A 21483-nucleotide genomic window follows, 5' to 3' on the forward strand; every position below is an offset into this window, starting at 1 on the left:
ATTTAAAAGAATGCTTAATAAAACAACACATTTACAATATTACTCAAATACTACTGAAATATTAAATACACAACACACCTCTCTGCTTAGTTATAAACTCCAAATCAATATAGAATGCACCTCAACTTACATACATAGATGTAAAAACAGTATACTATATAATACAACCGCTATATAGACATCCACAGTGATTAAATCTTTTGGCCCGAATACATACGCGCGCGTACACACACACACACACACACACACACACACACACACACACACGCACACACAAAGACACCACAATGTAGCCGGAAGGGAACAACAGGAAGGGTATGCAAACTCTTCACAGACGGCAGCCAAGGTCAGCCATGCCGTCTGGTATTTTGACGTTTCTACTTTGGGAAAGACACTCTGTCTATCATATCATAAGCTTCAGTTAGGTTTCCCATCAATCTCTGATGCTCCAGAGAATGCAACCCAACTTTGTTCAACCTCTCCTTATAGCTCACACTGCTAATCCAGACAACATCCTGGTAAACATCTTTTAGATTAGATTATGAGAACACTCAGTCCTCTTTTATTGTCATTTAGAAATGCATACATGCATTAAGAAATGATACAATGTCTCTCCAGAGTGATATCACAGAAAACAGGACAGACCAAAGACTAACACTGACAAAACCACATAATTATAACATATAGTTACAGCAGTGCAAAGCAATACCATAATTTGATGAAGAACAAACCATGGGCAAAGTAAAAATAGTCTCAAAGTCCTGAGTTGATCGATTCCCGAGTCCCTGATAGCAGGCGGCAAAAGTGAGAAACTCCCTGCCATAAACTTCCAGGCACCGTCAACTTGCTGATGCCTTGGAAGCAGCCAACCACAGCTGACACTGAGTCTGTCCGTCCGAATACTTCGAGCCTCCGACCAGCCGCTCCGATGCAGCCTCCCGAGTGCCATCCTCTGCCGAGCGCCTTTGACCTCACCCCGGCCGCTGAAACACACAAAGCTGAGGATTTTGGGGCCTTCAGCTCCGGAGATTCCGGTTACCACACAGTAGGAGCGGCAGCGAAGCGGGCATTTCAGAAGTTTTCCAGATGTTCCTCTGTACTCTCACGTCTGTCTCCATCAAATCAGAATTGTGTACAGTCCCCTACTTGACAGATAACAGATATCATTCACCAGAGAGGCCGCGCGTGCTGCTGTCGCGCCGCCATCTTCTCCTCCTCCTGCATCCTTTGCAAAGTCTCCACATTCAGCTTCTTCATGCAACGGGTGGTGAGTATGTGGAATGAACTGCAGTTCCTTTCACATTTTCTTCACCCTCATCTTCCCCTTAAATATTTCACCTTTCACCCTTAACCCGTGACCTCTGGTTCTAGTCTCACCTAACCTCAGTGGAAAAAGCCTGCTGCATTTAACCTATCTGTGCCCTCCATAATTTTGTAAACGTCTATCAAATCTCCCCTCATTCTTCTATGCTGCAAGATGTAGCCCTAACCTATTCAACCTTTCCCTACAACTCAGATCCTCAAGTGCTTATAAATTTTCTCTGCACCAATCTCTCAATCTTTTCCTGCAGATGGGCGCTAAGTACTACACGTAATACTCCAAATTAGGCTTCAACCACATCTTTTATACTGTAACTTCAACATAACATCCTGAATCCTGTAATCAATACTCTTATGATTTCTGAAAGTCAATCTGCAAAAAGCTCTCTTAATGCCCCCATCTACCTGTGGCACCACTTTCAAGGAATTATGAATCTGTGTTCCCAGATCCTTCTCTTCTATCACGCTCCCTAGTGCCATTCCGTTCACTGTGTAAGTCCTACCCTGGTTGGTTGTCCCAAAGTACGACACTTCACACTTCTGCATTAAATTCTATCTTTCATTTTCCAGCCCATTTTTCCAGCTGGTGCAGATCCTGCTGCAAGCTTTGATAGCCTTCCTTGCTGTCCACTACATTCCCAACCTTGGTGCCATCTGCAAGTTTGTTGGTCTAATTTTCTACATTGTCAAGCAGATCTTTGGTACAGATGACAAACAGTAATGGACCCAGCACTGATCCCTGCAGCACATGACTAGTTACAGGCCTCCAGTCAGAGTGGCAGCCATCTACTACCGGTCTCTAGCTTCTCCCACAAAGCCAATGTCTAATTCAGTTTATTACTTCATCCTGAATCCCAAGCGACCTGATCAGGCTTCCCATGTGGGACCTCGTCAAAGGCTGTGCTAAAGTCCATGTGGATGACATCCACTGCTTTGCCTTCATCAACTTTCCTGGTAATTTCCTTAAACAACTCTTAAGATTGGTTAGACATGACCTACCATGCACAAAGCTATGTTGACTATCCCCAATCAGTCCCTGTCTATCCAAATACTCACATGTCGGGTCCCTTCCAATACCTTACGACTAAGTTATTCTTGTTGACCCACTACAGCACTACATCCTGAATGCCATTACATGCAGTAATGGAGCAACCAGATTTGCACATAATACTCCAAACGGTGCCTAACCAAAGATTGATGCAGCCACAACAAGCATGTTGTGTATCCTCCATAAGATTATAAACAACAGTTTAAGCAAGCACAGTCCACACTGTCATTGAGGACAGGACATTGAGTCATGTTATGAGAAATACCATCGCTCTTCTAGTTTTTCATAACATCCCAGCTTGAATGTACATCGCCCTTTCTTCATCATCTTTTAGTCAATATCTCAGAAATATTACCCCAACGCATTTGTAATTGCACTAATTCCAGGAGACCCACCACATAGACTGGGCTTTGGGGATGGGCAATAATTATGTCCTTGCCAATGTAACCTACGTTCTGACAGCATCAAAATAAACTCTCTGCCACCCACTAAAAATAACCTGGACCTCCTTCAGGAACCACAGCTGCATGAATTCTTGAAAGATTTCATGTGTAACATAACTCCAGGTTCGGTGACATCAACTGTATATTTCTGTGGTGATGTCACTATACAGATTTGCACTCAATCCAGCACTATGTATAACCAAGAGAGAAAAGGGAACATTTAAGGCTAGGGAGATATAGAGAGACTGTAGCTTATACAGTATCTATTTGGCAACATATGACTTCAACTGAGAGTTGGAGATGATGGTCTTTGTGATACGATTGTGTTTGCTCTTCTGGGAATTGTCTTGTTGCTAGTAACCTTGACAAGTTGCTGCAATGCAGCGTACAAAAGACACCAGCACAACATGAGCAAAATTAATGATTCTGATACTGTCCTTCCAAAGTTACTGACTCTTGACCTGTGAACTTCGACTTTGCGGAAACACTTCCGCTTGTGTCTTGTCATGATAGTTTAAAATTATGAGCGGCAGAGATAACGGTCTTTTTTGCCAGAGTACCGCAGGTTTAGGGTGAGAGGGGAAAGATTTTAAAGGGGTTGAAGGGCAACATTTTTCACACAGGGGATGGTGGGTGAAAAGTCAAAAGAAGTAGTTGAGGCAGATACGGTAGTATCAATTAAGAAGCACTTTAATAGGAACACAAAGGAGTGGGGCTTAGCGGGATATGGGCCAAATGCAGGAAATTCAGCATGTGCTGGTTGGGTCAAAGGGTCTGTGTCCTTGCTCTATTGCTTTCTGATTCTATGACTCTAACTCACCCACATGACCGTTACACATTGGCCCACAAATTCCCAATACCTCAAGAATAAAACTGTTCATTGTTCTAATTGAATATCTCCATAACTTTGCCTCCACTACCACTGTTAGGGCTGTAACCTCCTCCAATACAATAAACGACTTTGAATTCAGACCGATATATCTCTTTCTTTCTCCACAAATGCTGCTTAACAGTACATGCCTCTTGGCCCACGATGTCGTGGCGAACTTTTAACCTACTCTTAAGACCAATCTAATCCTTCCCTCCTGCATTGCCCTCCATTTTCTATTATCTGTATGTCTACATAAGAGTTTCTTAGATGCCCCTAATGTATCTCCCTCTACCACCACCCCCAGCAAGGCATTCCATGCACTCACCACTCTCTGTGTAATAAAACTTACTTCCCTCATCCTCCCCATACTTACTTCCAATCCCTTAAACTTTTGCCCCATGGTATTAGTTATTTCTGCCCTGAGGGAACTCTCTGGCTATACACTCGATCTATGCCTCATCTTGTACACCTCTTTCAAGTCACCTCTCATTCTCCTTTGCTCCAAAGAGAAAAGCCCGAGCTCGCTCAACCTATCCTCATCAGACATGCTCTCTAATCCAGGCAGCGTCCTGGTAAATCTCCTCTCTAAAGCTTTTACATCCTTCGTATAAAGGGGTGACCAGAACTGAACACAATATTCCAAGTGCTGTCTTAACCAGGGTTTTATCGAGCTGCAATATTATATCACGGCTTTTGAACTGAATCCCCTGACTAGTGAAGGGCAGCACACCATATGCCTTCTTCACCACTTTATTATCGCAACAAACCTAAGGACAAGCTGGGTGGGTAACATAGTCAGTATGGACTCGTCGGGCCAAAAGGCTTGTATCAGTAAGCTCATCAGGAAGGCTGGTTCTGTTCTGGGGGTAGAACTGAATTCCCTGGTGGTTGTGTCTGGGAGGCGGATGCTGCAGATGCTACGGAGCATTATGGACCATCGTTCCCATGACATACTGGAGAACGAGAGGAGCACTTCTGGTAACAGACTGATTTCACTGAGCTGCACCACTGAATGCCACAGGAGATCCTTTCTCCCTGTGGCTATAAGACTCTACAACTCCTCTTTGATTACATTAAGCATATGGTTTCATTGCACATCTGTACTTTGCACTATTACTTTTTAATACATATTTTGTATTTTTTTCATACCTCAATGCTTACATTTTGTATTTTAAAGTATGTATTTCTGACTGAGCAACCTCACACTAATAATTTCCTTCAGATAAATAAAGTTTTATCTTATCCATGCTGTGTTGCTCTATGACAAGTTGGGATGGAGCAGAACTTGGAAACAAAGATGAACTTGCACATTTCCGGATTTAAAGTGAACTTTGTGAAGCATTCTGTGGTGCTTGCAGTAGTAACATTGAACATAAATTCATTGTTTTCTTTTCCCCGCCATTCTTCTCTGTATTTTAGATTCTCTTCGACAGCCCAAAGGCACGGCGTGAGGTAGACATGCACTGGAGAGCCTCCAGCACCCTGCACATTGTCCGAATTATTAACATCTATGAGAACATGCATCGTGGAAAGCGCTGCCTCTTGATAGTGATGGAATGGTGAGTGAGAAACTAGGGTGGCAGAATGAGGCCTGTCAATGCAAAGAGCCAATAATGTTGAAGGGAACAGGGAGGGAGGTGAGAAGGTGATTATTTTGGGGGCCTGCAGGGATCATACACTGCGCAATAGAATCAATGAAAAACTACGCCTTGATTCTATTGTATTTACTGTGAATGCCTGCAAGAAAATGAATCTCAGGGTGGTACATGGTGATGTATATAACTTTGGAGGTAATTGTAGTACGTTTCAGTTCCCTGCCTGCAGATGAAGTTCGAGTAGGAATAGACTAAATGGTCCCTCAAGGATCCTCCTGCCATTCTGAACTGATCTAATCTTAGCTTCCGCTCCATTTTCCTGTACGTACTGTCCAATCTCCCCGAATAACAAAAATCTGACTAAAATGACTTGGGTATAAGGGCTCTGTATGGTAGAGCTTCTAAAAAAAAACCCCTGCTCTCTGAGAAAATAAATTCCTTCTATCTACACCTTAAATGGATGACTTCATATTCTGAACCAATGCCCCCAAATCAAGCATCCCCTGGGATAACTACCCTTTCTATGTACCTCGTCATACCCTGTGTTATTTATATATTCTTCCCCTCAGGAAGAAGGAATATCTTACACAAGCATGAATAATCCTAAGCCTTTATGCCTCCTCCACTGATTTGACCATTGAGATCATATTTCTTCAACTTAATATAGTTTAAATACAAGCAACAAGACTTAAATGTTTAAGTAACGGCCCACCCCACTGGCATTTGATAAACTTTCACTTGAGGTGAGGAAGTTGGAGATGTAAAAGTTTGGAAGTAGATCGAATTGATTTTAAAAAACAGTTAAAATGAAAAGCCAATTGCTAAAGGTTCATTTCGGGCTGATATACTCTGGATCAATTCTTTTCAGTAAATGCCAGCTGAGTTGCAGTGTTCACTTACCTTGTGTTTTCTATATGTGTATTTCTTTCTCTTTCCCTGTCCTCCCCCTCCCACCTCTGCAGCATGGAAGGAGGCGAATTGTTCAGCAGAATCCAAGATCGAGGTGACCAGGCCTTTACTGAGAGGGGTAAGTCATGAGCAAAAACCAATCTGCTGGGGAAACTCAGCAGGTCAGGCAGCATCTGTGGAGGAGAAGGGAGCATCGACATTTGAGACCATGCATTGGGACTCAGAGTGTCGAGGGAAGCTGAGTGGTGGGAGGGAGGGATGAGATGTGCTGGATTCAAGTGAGATGGGGAATGATGGACAGGTGGGGGAGTGGAGAGGGAAGGTAGAGACAAACGTTGGGAGATGATAAGTGGAACCAGCTACGAGAGGGATGATGGACAGATGAGTGAGGGGACAGAAAGGGTAGACCAAGTGAAAATGAGGTAACTCCACTTAATATCCTCTCTACAAGCTGTGACCTTCCAGCACTGCCACACAAACAATAGGGGAAACAACCACGACCATAACCACCACATCACATCACAGTGTCCGTCAAACCCAGTTTGTTCACCTGTTCCCAGGAAGCAAGTTGTTATCTGTCATGGTGGCTGCACACATTGCTGATACCAGGAACTTGACCTGCCAGGGAAAGCCGACAGGGTTGTTTTAAAATCAGATAGCTCCTCGTTAAAATTATTGAAGGGACTGTGGCAGAGTTTCTGGCAAGTTGTCCAGGCACGTCATGGAACAGTACAGACGATATCGATTTAACACACACACAAGGCTGGAGGAACTCAGCAGGTCAGGCAGCATCTATGGAAAGGAATAAAGAGTCAAAGTTTTGGGCAGAGACTTCAACAGGACGGCCTGAAATTATACTGATTAGCAAATTGAAATTGGGACTAAGGAACAGGGGATTAAACATATTTTATCCAAAGGCTTAGAGCTCTGAGGTTCAATAATAAATGCATGGACCACAGTGAGCACCTATGGTCAATCCAACTCCCGGATGCTTGTGCCTAGTATCCCTGCTAGAGAGCGCAGGGAAACAGGGAATGGGAGCTGACTCACACACTCAGATGGACTGCAGCAACCATTCTGCACTTGTGTCTTTCGCTTTGTTCCGTGTCCTGCGGCACTCCATGGAGCAACACCAGTCAAAGCCTGATACCGTGCCAAGGGATGTATTTGGGTAAGAGGCTTTTAGGCAGAATTGTAAAGGAAGGGAATTGCAGAGCTGGCTGTTTGTATGAATCTGTAGGAAATGGGAGTTCGTCAGAAGCCCAGAGTTGGAAGGAGATGATGTTGAGTAATTGGGTAGTTATTAAATGGCATGAGTTAGCCATGTAAATACATATCAGGAAAGTGTCGGCAGAGGAGAGGAAAGAAACCAGCTTCTTGGAGCATAATATTTTTCTACGGCTGAAGAGACATTTGCTAAGAAGATGCATTGTTCTAATTACTCCACAAAAATGCTAAACAGTCAAGTTCACAGTTGACCTATTCTATAGTGGAAGTCCCGGCTCAGATTAGAGAATCTGAAGTGAGATCTTGACTCCCTGATCACAGTGCAAAATGACTGTTGTTAAATGCCAGTTTAATTGCTGTTTTTCATACTGATGACTTCTAGAGTATTGTGTAAAAATGGTCACTGCTTTATAAATGGTGGCGATCTCTTGACGCCGGTTCAAAAGATGCAATTCCCAGCACAAAGACCCAAAGACAGAAACCTGGACTGAAACTCCATTGGAGGGTCACACTACACTGAGGTGTCCTTTATCAAGTAAGGCACTAAATGGAGGCTTCTATTTGCTCTCTCTTTTGGAGGTAAAAAGTCCCACAGCACTATTTCATAGAAGAGCAGGAGAATTTTCCTCAGTGTCCTGGCTGGCACATCCCTCAACCAACATTGTTAAAAATATCATCTGGCCATCATCATGTTGCTGTCTGTGAGATCTTATTGTTCACAGTCACTTTCCCCCTCACCTGTCACCTTCTAGCTTGTACTCTTTCCTCTCACCCTAGTCATGATGAAGGGTCTCAGCCAATGTTCCCTCTAATTTTGCACACCAGTGTGCGCCAAATTCTTGTGCTGAGCAGTTTTTTGCCCAGTGACACCGACATGTGCGCACTGAATAATTCCTTCAATAAAAACAGTATAAATAAGCCAGTTCTAAATTCTGCAGACAAATCACCACAGACTCCATATTCCCAACACCGTCCGCATCAGAAACCAGAAAAGGGAATAAGATTGTGTACGATCCAGATAACATACCAACAAGGTAGAGGGTGACAACCTTTTGTGCGCAGTTTAAATTCCTTTGTGTGCTGGTAGCAAGAGATGTGTGTGTGTGTGTGTGTGTGTGTGTGTGGACCTTAGAGGGAACATTGGTCTTAGCCCAAAGCATTTACTGTTTATTCCTCTCCATAGATGCTGCCTGACCTGCTGAGTTCCTCGAGCGTTTTGTATGTATTACTTTGGATTGAATTAGATTGGCTTATTATTGATCCAGGTACCAAACTGCAATAAAAATCCTTTGTTTTGGGTACCATCCAATTGGATCATGCCATACGTAATTACATCGAGGTGATAAAAGAAAACTAGAATGCAGAGTACAGTATTGTAGCTACAGACAAAATGCAGTGTAGGTAGACAGAAAGCGCAAGGGCTACAACAGTGCAGGCCTGGAAATCGAGGGTTCACTTTAACATAGGGGGCTCCATTCCGGGGTCCGATAACAGTGGGATAGAAGCTGTCCTTGAGTCTGGTAGTACGTGCTTTCAGGTTTTTGTATCTTCTGCCCCATAGGTCATGGGAGATCATCATGGTTTCTAAGTCAAAACAGTATCAACACAATGAACGTTATTGGCTGAATAGTGCACTATTATATTTTGAAAGAAACAGGCACAAGCTCATCTATTCAGTGAATTATTTATTACTTCCCTTTGTATATTTTGCAGAAGCCTCAGAAATAATGAGGGACATAGGGAGTGCAATTCAGTACCTCCATGCACTGAACATAGCTCACAGGGATGTCAAGGTAAGACTTGTAAGTTCTCCGTATTATCAGAACTCACCAAATGATTCAGGAGTTTTTTAGGCTGGTCTACAACTGCTACACTGTCGTGATCTACGGCTTTACAATGGCTGTAATCACCGATCGGGGTCCAATTCCCACTGCTGCCGGTAAGGAACTCCTACAATCTCCCTGTCACCACGTGCTCCAGTTTCCTCCCACATTCCACAGACCTACAGCTGGGGTTAATGAGATGTGGGCATGCCGCGTTGGGGTTAGTGAGATGTGGGCATGCTACATTGGCACCGGAAGCTTGGAGAGATATGCCAACTACTCAGCACAATCCTTGCTGATTCGATTTGATGAAGATCGACATTTCACTGTATGCCTTGATGTATACTGTGACAAATAAAGCTAATTTCTAAACAATTTTTAAGAAAATGAAGGAAAATTGTGAGAGGTTTGTGCATTGAGCTGTTGGAAAGAAAGGCTGTGACCTGATCAGATTGACCAGAGGGTGGTGGAGGGGGAGTGCTGGAACTAATATCCACTTTTCAGACCTTTAACCTTTCAATTCAAAACTTAGAAATTCCAGCACATTTCAAAGACTACTATGTCAACTCAGGCCTAGGGGGCCGGCGTCGGGCACGATAATGGACTCTCCACTTCTCCTCTCCCTCATCACTGTGTTCAGTTCATCTACATTAGCCGCGCTGCTGTCTTCTAGGAGCGTGTTGACCATCGTCATGGGAGGGCACCCAGGGTTCATCCTCCCATGCTTGGGCTCCCATATGATGACTAGGCTGGCAGGTAGCTCAGGGTGGTTAACTAGCATTTAGAATTCTTCCAAATTATTAAATACTTTTCCACCCTCTCTCTGATGTGAATATTGTTCCTGCATTTTTGCCACTTTGCGTGTTGCTAATCCCTTGGAAACAATTAATAAGTATGCCCTTTCCAATCCTTTGGATATCTTCCAGCATCTGAGACCAATTCTGCTGCCCCTGTGAATGGAGTTCTATTCCCAAAAGTGACCTAACTTTATAACCTCTGTTGGGTTCAAATGATTGCCATTATATTTCTGTTTATTTCCTTCACATTCTCTATAAAAATGGTGACAATGCAGTTATTGCAATGTTCTTAAAGTGCCAGTAACCTGGGTTCATTTCTGTTGCTGACCGTCAGAAGTTTGTACGTTCTCCCTGTGACCATGTGGGTTTCCTCAGGGTGCTTCAGTTTCCTCCCACATCCCACAGGAGTACGGGTCAGTAGGATTATGGGTGGGAAGGGCCTGTGACTGTGTTGTACCTCTAAATAAAAAATAAACAAACTAATTTTAATCCCTACTGCCCGCATGTGGGAACATACTAGGTGCAGTGTGTGTTCTGTCCTCTCAGCCTGTCTCATTAGTTGAGACCATTCCACAAGACCCAGATATGACAATGTTACCAACACGTTATACAAAGCCCGTTATTTCATTTTATTACGGATGCCCCCTTTATTCCACCCAATGCCCTCCCTCACTTCTGCTACCAAGACTAATTGCTTTCTCCCTTACCCAGTTCTGCAGAATGGTGTTCAACCTGAAACATTGACTGTTCTGCTTTCCACAGATGCTGCCTGAGCTGCTGAGCTTTTCCAGCATTTTTCGGTTTTTGTGTCAGATTTCCAGCATCTGCAGTTTGTTTGGTTTTCATCTACACTTGATCACCCCTGTCAGCTTCACAGTCCAGCAACGTGTCAGGTTGAAAGTTCTCATTATGACTACTGTGATTGTGTAACTTTCTCTGCTCCTACAACCCACTGGTTCCTATGGCTTGTGAATCCTTTACCGTTCCTCCGTCCATTGACACTGAAAAGTTCCTTTTTAAGGTCAAGTTTCAACTTTATTTATCATGTGTACATTGAAATGTACAAGTGAAATGTGTCACAATCTAAATATAAGGATGTGCTGAGAGCAGCCCACAAGTGTCGCCACATATTCTGGCGCCAACGCAGCGTGCCCACAATGGAATCCTGCCCGGAGCGATACAGCAGAGAAACAGATCCTTTGGCCCACCCATCCATGCTAACCATTGCCTGACTCAGACAGTCCCATTTAAAGTGTTTGGCCCAAATCCCTATGAACATTTCCTCTCTTTGTACCTATCCAAATAGTTTTTAAATGTTGTAATTGTCTTAAACGCCTCAACCACTTCCACTGGTGCCTGGTTCCATAAACACACCACCTCTCTGTGAAAAAGTTGCCCCTTGGGTCCCTTCTGAATCTTTTCCATCTCACTTTACATTCATGCCCTGTAGTTTTGGACTGCACTACCAAGGGGAAAATACGGCCTATTCACCTTATCTATGTACCTCCTGATCTTATAAATCTCTTACATAGCTTATCCTCCCTCTCCTTGTAACTCAAAGCTTCCAGTCCTGGTAACGTACTTATAAATCCTTTTTGCTTGCTTTCCAGCTTAATGGCATCCTTCCTGTTGCAAGGCAACCAGATCTGTATGCAGTCCTCTAACTAGCACCTCGTACAGCTGTAACGTCAGGTCCCAATGTTCTGACCAACGAAGGCCATTATACCACGCATCTTCAATACCCTGTGTACCTGCGTTACCACTTCTAATTAACTATGTACCTGCACCCCAAGGGCTCTCTATTCCATGAACACTCCCATAACCCTCCTGCCATTTACTGTGCAAAATCTATCATGGTTTGTCTTACCAACACCTTGCATTTTTCTGAAATAAGCTCCTCCTAAAAGCTTTTTCAAATATGTAAAAAATAAAAGAGAGATGAGAGTAGATATAGGACTGCTAGAAAATGAGGCAAGAGAAATAATAACGGGGGACAAGGAGATGGCAGATGAAGTAAATGAGTACTTTGCATCAGTCTCCACTGTGGAAGACACTGGCAGTATGCCTGATGTTGTAGTGTGTGAACCACAAGAGAAGTAAGTGCAGTTACTATTACAAGGGAGAAGGTATCAAAAAGCTGAAAGATCTAAAAGTACAAAAGTCACCTGGACCAGAGCAACTGCACCCTAGGGTTCTGAAACAGGTAGTGTTGGAGATTGTGGTGGCATTAGCACTGATCTTTCAAAAATCATTGGACTCTGGCATGGTGCCAGAGGACTGGAAAATTGCAAGTGTCACTCCACTCTTTAAGAAAGGAGGAAGGCAGCAGAAAGGAAATTATGGACCAGTTAGTCTGACCTCAGTGGTTGGGAAGATGTTGGATCAATTGTTAAGGACAAGGTGATGGAGTACTTGGTGACACAGGACAAGATAGGACAAAGTCAGCACGATTTCCTTAAGGGAAAATCCTGCCTAACAAACTTGTTGGAATTGTTTGAGGAGATTACAAGTAGGATAGATAAAGGGGATGAAGTGAAAGTTGTATATTTGGACTTTCAGGTGGTCTTTAACAAGATGCCACACATGAGGCTGCTTACCAAGTTAAGAGCCCATGACATTATAGGGAAGTTACTAACATGGTTAAAGCATTGGCTGATTGATAGGAGGCAGCGAGTGGGAATAAAAGGATCCTTTTCTGGTTGGTTGCCAGTGACTAGCGGTGTTCTGCAGGGGTCAGTGTTGGGATCACTTCTTTTTATGCTGTATATAAATGATTTAGGTGATGAAATGGGTGGCTTTGTTGCCAAGTTTGCAGATTATACAAAGATTGGTGGAGAGGCAGGTAGTGTTGAGGAAACAGGTAGGATACAGAAGGACTTAGACAGATTAGGAGAATGGGCAAGAAAGTGGCAAATGAATTATAATGTTGGAAAATGCATGGTCATGCACTTTGGTGGTAGAAATAACTGTGCGGACTATTTTCTAAATAGGGAGAAAATCCAAAACTCTGAGATGGAAAGGGACTTGGGAGTCCTTGTGCAGAACACCCTAAAGGTTAACTTACAGGTTGAGTCAGTGGTGAGGAAGGCAAATGCCATGTTAGCATTCATTTCAAGAGGTCTAGAATACAAGAGCAAGGATGTGATGCTGAGGCTTTATAAGGCAGTTGTGTTGGCATTGGAGAGGGTTCAGAGGAGGTTCACAAGGATGATTCCAGGAGTGAAAGGGTTATTGTATGAGGAATGTTTGATAGCTCTGGGTCTATACTCGGACACGGCATCAAAGATTATGGGGAGAAAGCCGGGAAATGGGTTGAGGAGGGGAAACAAAAGGATCAGCCATGATTGAATGGCGGAGCAGACTCGATGGGCTAAATGGCCTAATTCTGCTCCTAGGTCTTTCGGGCTTCGGTCTTGTGGCCTCCTGCCGTTCCTCAGCCCACCAGTCAATCCAGCTATTCAGTACCCCCATATAATCTTAGATCATGTTAGAGTCTTAGAGCACTACAGCACAAAAACAGGCCCTTTGGCCCACCTAGGCCATGCTGAGCTATTACTGTGCCCAGTTCCATCGACCTGTACCCCTCCCATCCATGTACCTGTCCAAATTTCTCTGAAATGTTGAAACTGAATCTGCTTCCTCCACTTCTGCTAGCAGCTCGTTCTACACTTGCACCACACTTAAGTGAAGAAGATCCCCCTTGTGTTCCAGTTAAACATTTCACCTTTCACTCCTAACCCACAGCCTCTAGTTCTGGTCTCACTTAATGTCAGTAGAGAAAGCCTGCTTCCATTTAAACCATCCATGCCCCTCATGATTTTGAATACCTCTATCAAATTTCCCCTCAATCTTCTACGTTCAAAGGAATAAAATCAAGTTTATTGTCATTTAATTACATACATGTATATAACCATATAATGTATATAGAAACAAGACGACGTTTCTTTGAACCAGGGTGTAAAGCACATAACACACGATAACTTATGAGGGTAAGGATAAAATTTACATATGAATCACACATAAATAAAAAAACTAGAGTGAATTAATATTAAATAATCGTAGTCATGGAACAGATTAACCAGTGACACTTTGAATATAATGTGGCAGGGAGAATGACCTGAGGGAAGAAGCTGTATCCCATTTTTGTCTTTATGTATCATAGTCTCCTGCCTGATGGTAGAAAGTCGAAGAGGATGCTGGAAGGACGTGTGGGATCCTTGATAATGCTAAGGGCCCTACGTATGCAGCGCTCCTGATAGATGTCTCCGATGGATGGCAGGGAGACTCCTGTGATCCTCTCAGCTGTTCTCACTGTCCTTTTCCAGTCCAATGCTCAACTGCCCCTATTTCAGATGGAGATCCTATTTCAGATGGAGATGCAACTTGTCAGGATGCTCTCAACGGTGCTCCTGTAAAACACAATTAAGATGGGGGGTGGGAGTCTTGCTTGCCTCAGTCTTAGGAAGTGGGAGCACTGCTGTGCCTTCTCGGTCAGAGGGGTGACATTAAGGGACTAGGTGAGGTCATCCATGATGTGAACTCCCAGGAACTTGGGGCACTTAACTCTTTCTATAGAGGAGCCATGTATTCGTGGAGGGGGATGGCTTGTCTGCACCTTCCTGAAGTCCACAATGATCTCCTTTGTCTTCTCCACATTCAGGCTCAGGTTGTTCTTCTCACACCAATCCACCAGCCACTCCACTTCTCTCTATACTCCGTCTTGTCATCGTTCTTGATAAGCCAACCACTGTTGTGTCAACCACAAACTTGATGACCCAGTTTGAGCTGGATCCTGCAACACAGTCGTGCGTCAGCAGTGTGAACAGCAGCGGGCTGAGCACGCGGCCCTGGAGCGCCAGTGCTCAGCGTAAAGGGACGAGAGACATTGTTGCCCACTCGGATTGACTGGGGCCTTACAGTTTAGAAGTCCAGTATCCAATTGCAGAGAGAGATGTTGAGACCCAGCGAGGACAGTTTCCCCACCAGTTTCTGGAGTATGATGGTGCTGAACGCCAAACTGAAGTCTATAAACAGCAGTCTGATATATGGGACCCCATGTTCCAGGAGGGACAGGACAGAGTGGTGGGCAGAGACTGCTGTATCGTCAGAGGATTGATTTGAGCACTAAGTGAACTGGAAAGGGTTCAGTGTAGCCAGGAGAAAGGCTTTAATGTGCCCCATGACCAGCCGCTCAAAGCATTTCATAATGGTTGATGTTAATGCCACTGGACGATCGTCATTCAGGCAGGTTACTGTTACTTCCTTTGGCACTGGAATGCTAAACCAAGCAGACAATAGATTGTTCCAGAGAGATGTTGAATATATCTGTCAACAGTCTTTCAGAACCTGACCTGGTATATTATTGGGCTCTGCAGCTTTACGAGGGTTGACTCTGGCCACAGTAGTCCTCACCTCAGCTTCAGCCAGACAGAGTGTCTGCTCCCCTGGGGGGAGGGGTGCCTTCCTCACCAACACTTTGTTCTGCACAACAGACTGGGCATAGAAGACATTCACCCTCTCAGGGAGTGAAGCATCCTGGTCAGTGATGCACAAGGTAGACTTGTAGTCTGTTATTCTCTGAATTCCCTGTCACGTGCGCCTCAGGTCTCTGGTATCGTAGAAGTGACTGTAAATTCTCTGAGAATGCTCCCATTTCGCCTTCCTGATGGAGTGGGAAAGCACAGTTCTTATTTCTCTGAGAGCTGTTGTATCTCTCGATCTAAAATCAGAATCATGATCCCTCAGCCTTGCCTAATCTAAGGTCTTATCCCGTTCAACCTTTCCCTCTGACTCAGGTTCTCCAGTCCTGGCAACATCCTTGTAAATTTTCTCTGCACTCATTCAATCTTATTTATATCTTTCCTGTGGGTAGGTGACCAGAACTACACGCAATACTGCAAATTAGGCCTCACTAATGTCCTTTACAACTTCAACATAACATCCCAACTCCTGTACTCAATACTTTGATTTATGAAGGCCAATGTGCCAAAAGCTTTCTTTACGACCCTATCTACCTGTGACGTCACTTTCAATAAGAGTTATGGATTTGTATTCCCAGATCCCTCTGTTCTACCCCTCTCCTCAGAGTACATACTACCCTGGTTTGTCCTCCCAAAGTGCAACACCTCACACGTGTCTGCATTAAATTCCATCTGCCATTTTTCCAGCTGATCCAGATCCTGCTGCAAGCTGTGATAGCCTTCCTCACTGCCCACCACGCCCCAGTCTTGGTATCAGCTGCAAATATATAATCATCCAGTTTACCACATTATCATTCAGGTCATTGATATAGAAGACAAACAGCAGCAGACCCAGCACTGATCCCTGTGGCACATCACTAGTCACAGGCCTCCAGTCAGAGAGGCAACCATCTACTACCACTCTCTGACTTCTGCCATGAGGCTAATATTGAATCCAATTTACTACCTCACTCTGAATGCCAAGGGACTGGGCCTTCTTGACTGACCTCCCATGCAGGACCTTGTCAAAGACCTTGCTAAGTCCATGTAGACAATATTCACTACCGTGCCTACATCAACAGATAACGTCTTCGTTAGACATGACCCACCATGCACAAAGCCATGCCAACTATCCCTAATTAACCCCTGTCTATCCAAATACTTATATATCTGGTCCCTTAGAATACCTTCCAATAACTTACCTACTGCTGATGTCTGCCTCACCAACCTATCATTTCCAATCTTCTTCATCGAGCCTTTCTTAAACAATGGAACAACAGGAGCAATCTCCAGCCATCGACCAACTCACCCATGGCTAAGAATATTTGAAATACCTCTGGCAGAGCCCCTAGCCTCCCACAAGGTCTTAGGGAACACCTTGTCTGGCTCTGGGGATTTAAATTGCATCAAGAAATGGGTACTTCTTTGTAATCCGCATATGGTCCATGACCTTACTGTCATCGCTCCTCAGTTCTATAGGGCCTGTGTTCGTCTCAAGAGTAAGTCCTCATGCAGAAAAAAATCCATTAATGTCGCCGTCATTTTTTTTCAGCTCCATGCATAAATGACCACGCTGATCTTCAGGGGCACCAATTTTGTCCCTTGTTATTCTTTTGCTCTTCATATTAGATATCTGTAGAAGCCCTTGGGATTCTCCTTCACCTTGTCTGCTGGAGCAACCTCGTGCCTTCTTTTAGCCCTCACTGATTTCCCTCTTAAGAGTTATCTTGCTTTTCGTATACTTCTCAAGTACCACATTTGGCTGGGTTGAGACGAAATTTCTTCACTTTGAGTCTACTAAATCTATGGAACCTTCTACTGCAGAGAGCTGCAAAGACCAGGTAGCCGAATATATTTGAAAGAGTTAGATCCTGGGACTCAGAGGGCATCGGGTAATGGGAGAGAGAGAAAATATGATGTTGAAGCAGAAGATTTGGCATGATCTTATGGAATGGTGGAGCAGTCTCCAAGGGTCAAGTGGAGAGAATGTTTCCTTTAGTGAGGGGGCCTAGGACCATAGGGCACAACCTCAGAATAGGACGTCCCTCTAGAACAGAAATGAGGAGGAATTTCTTTATTTAGATGGTGATGAATCTGTGGAATTCATTGCTACAGACGGTTGTGGAGGCCAAGATCTTGGATATATTTTAAATGGAAGTTGATAGGTTCTTGATTCGTAAAGGTGTCAAAGGTTATGTGGAGAAGGAAGAATACCTTTTCTGCCTGCTTTGACTCTCAAAACATGGAGGAACCTTTATGAACTCCCACAGCCCCTGATGACCCTGTGATCTCAGTATCTGAGGCTGATGTGAGAGCATCCTTCAGGAGGGTGAACCCAGAGACAGCACCCGGCCCAGACAGGGGAACTTGGCCAAGAACTAAAGACCAGTGCTGATCAACTGCCTCGAGTGTTCACCGATATATTTAACCTCTCACTTCAGCAGTCTGAGGTACCCACCTGCTTCAAACAGCCTTCAATTATACGTACTGGTGCCAAGAAGAATGTGGTAACTTACCTCAATGAGTATCCTTCAGTAGCTCTTTTATCCACTGTGGTGAAGTGCCTTGAGAGGCCAACTCCTGCCTAAAGAGCAACTTGGATCTGCTTCATTTTGTCTACTGGTCCATGGCAGAAGTAATTTCTTTGGTTCTTCAGTCAACCACGGAACATCTGGACAGCAAAGATGCATACTTTAGGATGCTCTTTTTTGACTTCAGCTCAGCATTCAATACCATTGTCCCCTCAAAACTAATCACTAAGCTTCAAGACTTTGGCCTCAATACCTCCTCGATTTCCTCACTTGCAGACCCCGACCAGTTTGGATTGGCAACAACATCTCCTCCACGATCTCCATCAGCACAAGTGCATCACGAGGCTGTGTCCTTGGCCTCCTGCTCTACTCACTTTATGCTTATGGCTGTGAGGCTAAGTGCAGCCGCGATGCCATATTTAAGTTTGCTGGCAACACCACTGTCATAGGCTGAATCAAAGGTGGTGACGAATCAGCTTGTGGGAGGGAGAATAAAAACTTGTTGAGTGGTGTCACAACAGCAAGCTTGCACTTAATGTCAGCAAGACCAAGTGATGTATATGCACTTTGATAATAAATTTGCTTTGAACTTGAAAGGGTTTGAGAGGGGTAATAAATCAGTCATGGTGGAATGGTGGAGCAGACTGGATGGGCCAAATAGCCCAATTCTGCTCCTATATCTTATGGTCTTATGATCTTATGGGTTATTCTTGCTCCTGTGTTGCTGTGTTCCTTGGTACCTAACTTGCTATGCACTTCCTTCATCTTCTTAACCAGGGCTTCAATATCTCTCGAAAACCAAAGTGCCCTAAACCTGTTAGCCTTGTCTTTTGTTCTGACAGGAACATAATAACTCTGTAAACTCAAAATTTCACTTTTCCCATATAAGTGCAGGATTTTTTTTACTCAATTTATTTCTAGGAATAATCCTGTAGAGGAAGAAATTATGGTGTAAGTTTCCACCCTAGGATCTGTTTACAAACTCCCCAGTGTTTATTTTTACAATATTAGAGAGGCTGGAAGCACTGTCCTGTCGATGAGACCTAAAAAGGGCCCCCGTCTGACTAATTAAGTGAATGCTAATGACTCATAGTCATAGTCATAGTCATAGACTCTGTGATGTTATTCCAAAAAGTTAAGAAATTGTTGTAATATTCCCTTAGCCAACACCACAAAACAGGTAACTGGGTCCTTTAATCACTGCTGGCTGTTCCTGTTCGCATGTCTCGTCTGTTTTGTTGCCGGAGACACAGTGTTATTTCAACAGGTACATTTAATGTCAGAGAAATGTATACAGTCTACATCCTGAAATTCTTTTTCTTCGCAAACGTCCATGAAAACGGAAGAGTGCCCCATAGAATGAATGACAGTTAAATGTTAGAACCCCAAAGCCCCCCCCTCAGCTCCCCCCTCCCACGCATAAGCAGCAGCAAAGTAAAAGCCCCCCCTCCCCCACCAGCAAAAAAGCATCGGCACCCCCCCCCGAGCACTCAAGTGTGCAGCAAAAGATGTTTCTGAAAGTTGAGATGAAGAATTGCGTTAAAACTCCAGGCAGATTCTTTCTTCAGAACTTGATGATGTGTGCTAATAATTAAAAATTAAAGAACACGTGGTGGTTCTCACAAATTTAGATACAGTGGATTCCGGTTAAATGGGCCGGTGGTTAATCAGGGCAGTTGCTTATTTAGGACAACTCTTAAAGAGCAGACAGTTCATGATTAGCGTCAGGCATGAGCACTGTGAGTGCAGGCACATGCAAGTGCTTAGAGCAAACACTTTTTAAATAGCACTAGTGGCATGTGTTTGTGTTCAAAGAGCACTGATCGTTGTCACTAATAGTTGGCGAGAAATAAGCATTAACACAACTCAGAACTGTTTTGCTCACCACGGTTGCAGGCATTGAGGCCTGGAGAAGCCAGAAATGGCTGGGAGTGAAAATGAATCAATTTCACTACTTCATCACATTAGAACTACAAAGAATTTGAAGGTATCAACAATCATCTTGAATGTTACAATGAAAGTGAAAACTTGGAGGATGCAATTGTCGAAAGCATGGTATGAAGACGGTCCATTATCTGTCCATCTACAGTCAATCACAAGAATACAGCAGTATACAAATGGTTCGGTTTAATATCAGAGAATGTATACAGTATACAACCTGAAATTCTTACTCTTCGCAGACATCCACAAAACAAGAAGCCCCATAGAATGAATGATAGAAACATCAGACCCTGTGGCCTCCCCTCCCATCGCATAAACAGTCACAGAAGCATCGACCCTCTCTGTCCCCCTCCCCCTCCCCCCAACATTACCAACAACAGCAAAAGCACTCAAAGAGACCCTCATCTGGAGCCTGTGAGAATCTACAGTCCATAACCCAGCACTTTACATCTCAGACTGACTCTCCCTCCCCATCGAGGGAAAGAGAGGTCGCCCCTGCAACAACGAGAGCGGATCCCAGCAGTTCGCTGTTCTGATGTTACAATCTTGTGCGTCGCTTCCCCAAGCAAACTGCGCCCCCCGCCCCCATCTTGGGGACTGTCTGGCTCTCACTCTTCATCAAAAGAGAGAGAAAGAGGTAGAGGATCACTCGAGCGTTGGGGCCATCTTCCAACAGCAGCTCACACTGCCCGCTGCCTCAGAGTTTCAGTCTGCCATGATGATTCAGTCAGTGACATTGTCTACGAGGGTGCACGTGTTCCAGGCCGTTCCTGCAGATGGCAAAGCACCAGGCTGAAGAACTGTGGGTCATGGACTCCGACAGAAGTGCATGCAGCCTGTCACAGCCACGCCGCCTAGTTTTCTTACTTTCTTAACTTAGGTTATTTGTTGTATTTTTTTTCACGGTAACACCTTGAAGCTGCGCCTTCTCTAACATGCTGGTGGAGAGAGTTTTATTTGGGTTTTTAGCACTGGAATTAGTTACATTTGGACACGTCTCATTAGCGGGGCAGCAGGATGGCCGCATTGTTTATTCCAGGGACCAATTGATCGCGCTTATGCCGGCCAGTTTAGCGAGCAGAGCAGCGGACACCCCGGCGGACACCCCGGGGGGGATCAAAAAGGCGAGGGAAGAGGACCAGGTCGAGACAACAGAGGCATATGGAGAAAAGGAGTTATAAGCTGTGTCTTCCCTCTCTCATTATGGGCAATGTGAGATCGCTGGGTAATAAAATGGATGAGTTGACGGCACTAGTCAGGAGTCAGAGAACATTTCGGGAGAGCAGTGTTTTGTGTTTTACTGAAACGTGGCTGCACGTGGACATATCCGACCAAAGCATTTCCATGGATGGCTTCCAGACTGTTCGGGCTGACCGGAAGTGCACTGAGAGCAGTAGGCGTAAAGGAGTTGGGGGCTTGCTGTTCTGGTTAACAACAGATGGTGCAATCCGGGTCATATTATGATCAAGGAACATGTTTGTAGCCCGGATATTGAACTTTTTGCTGTTGGACTCCAGCC

The 21483-nt window shown here is 44.3% G+C and overlaps 1 protein-coding gene across 1 annotated transcript in view; it reads left to right on the top strand.

Moving 5' to 3' along the window:
* The window catches only part of LOC134356731 (MAP kinase-activated protein kinase 2-like), a 147831-nt gene that overhangs the window by 90724 nt on the left and 35624 nt on the right, over nucleotides 1-21483 (top strand). Inside the window, exons 2-4 of the mRNA XM_063067813.1 lie at nucleotides 5102-5241; nucleotides 6240-6304; nucleotides 9127-9206. Of these exons, the coding sequence (XP_062923883.1) occupies nucleotides 5102-5241; nucleotides 6240-6304; nucleotides 9127-9206 (285 nt within the window). The remainder of the gene's footprint in view (nucleotides 1-5101; nucleotides 5242-6239; nucleotides 6305-9126; nucleotides 9207-21483) is intronic.

The sequence above is a fragment of the Mobula hypostoma genome, chromosome 15, assembly GCF_963921235.1.
Source record: "Mobula hypostoma chromosome 15, sMobHyp1.1, whole genome shotgun sequence".
Classification (NCBI taxonomy): Eukaryota; Metazoa; Chordata; class Chondrichthyes; order Myliobatiformes; family Myliobatidae; genus Mobula; species Mobula hypostoma.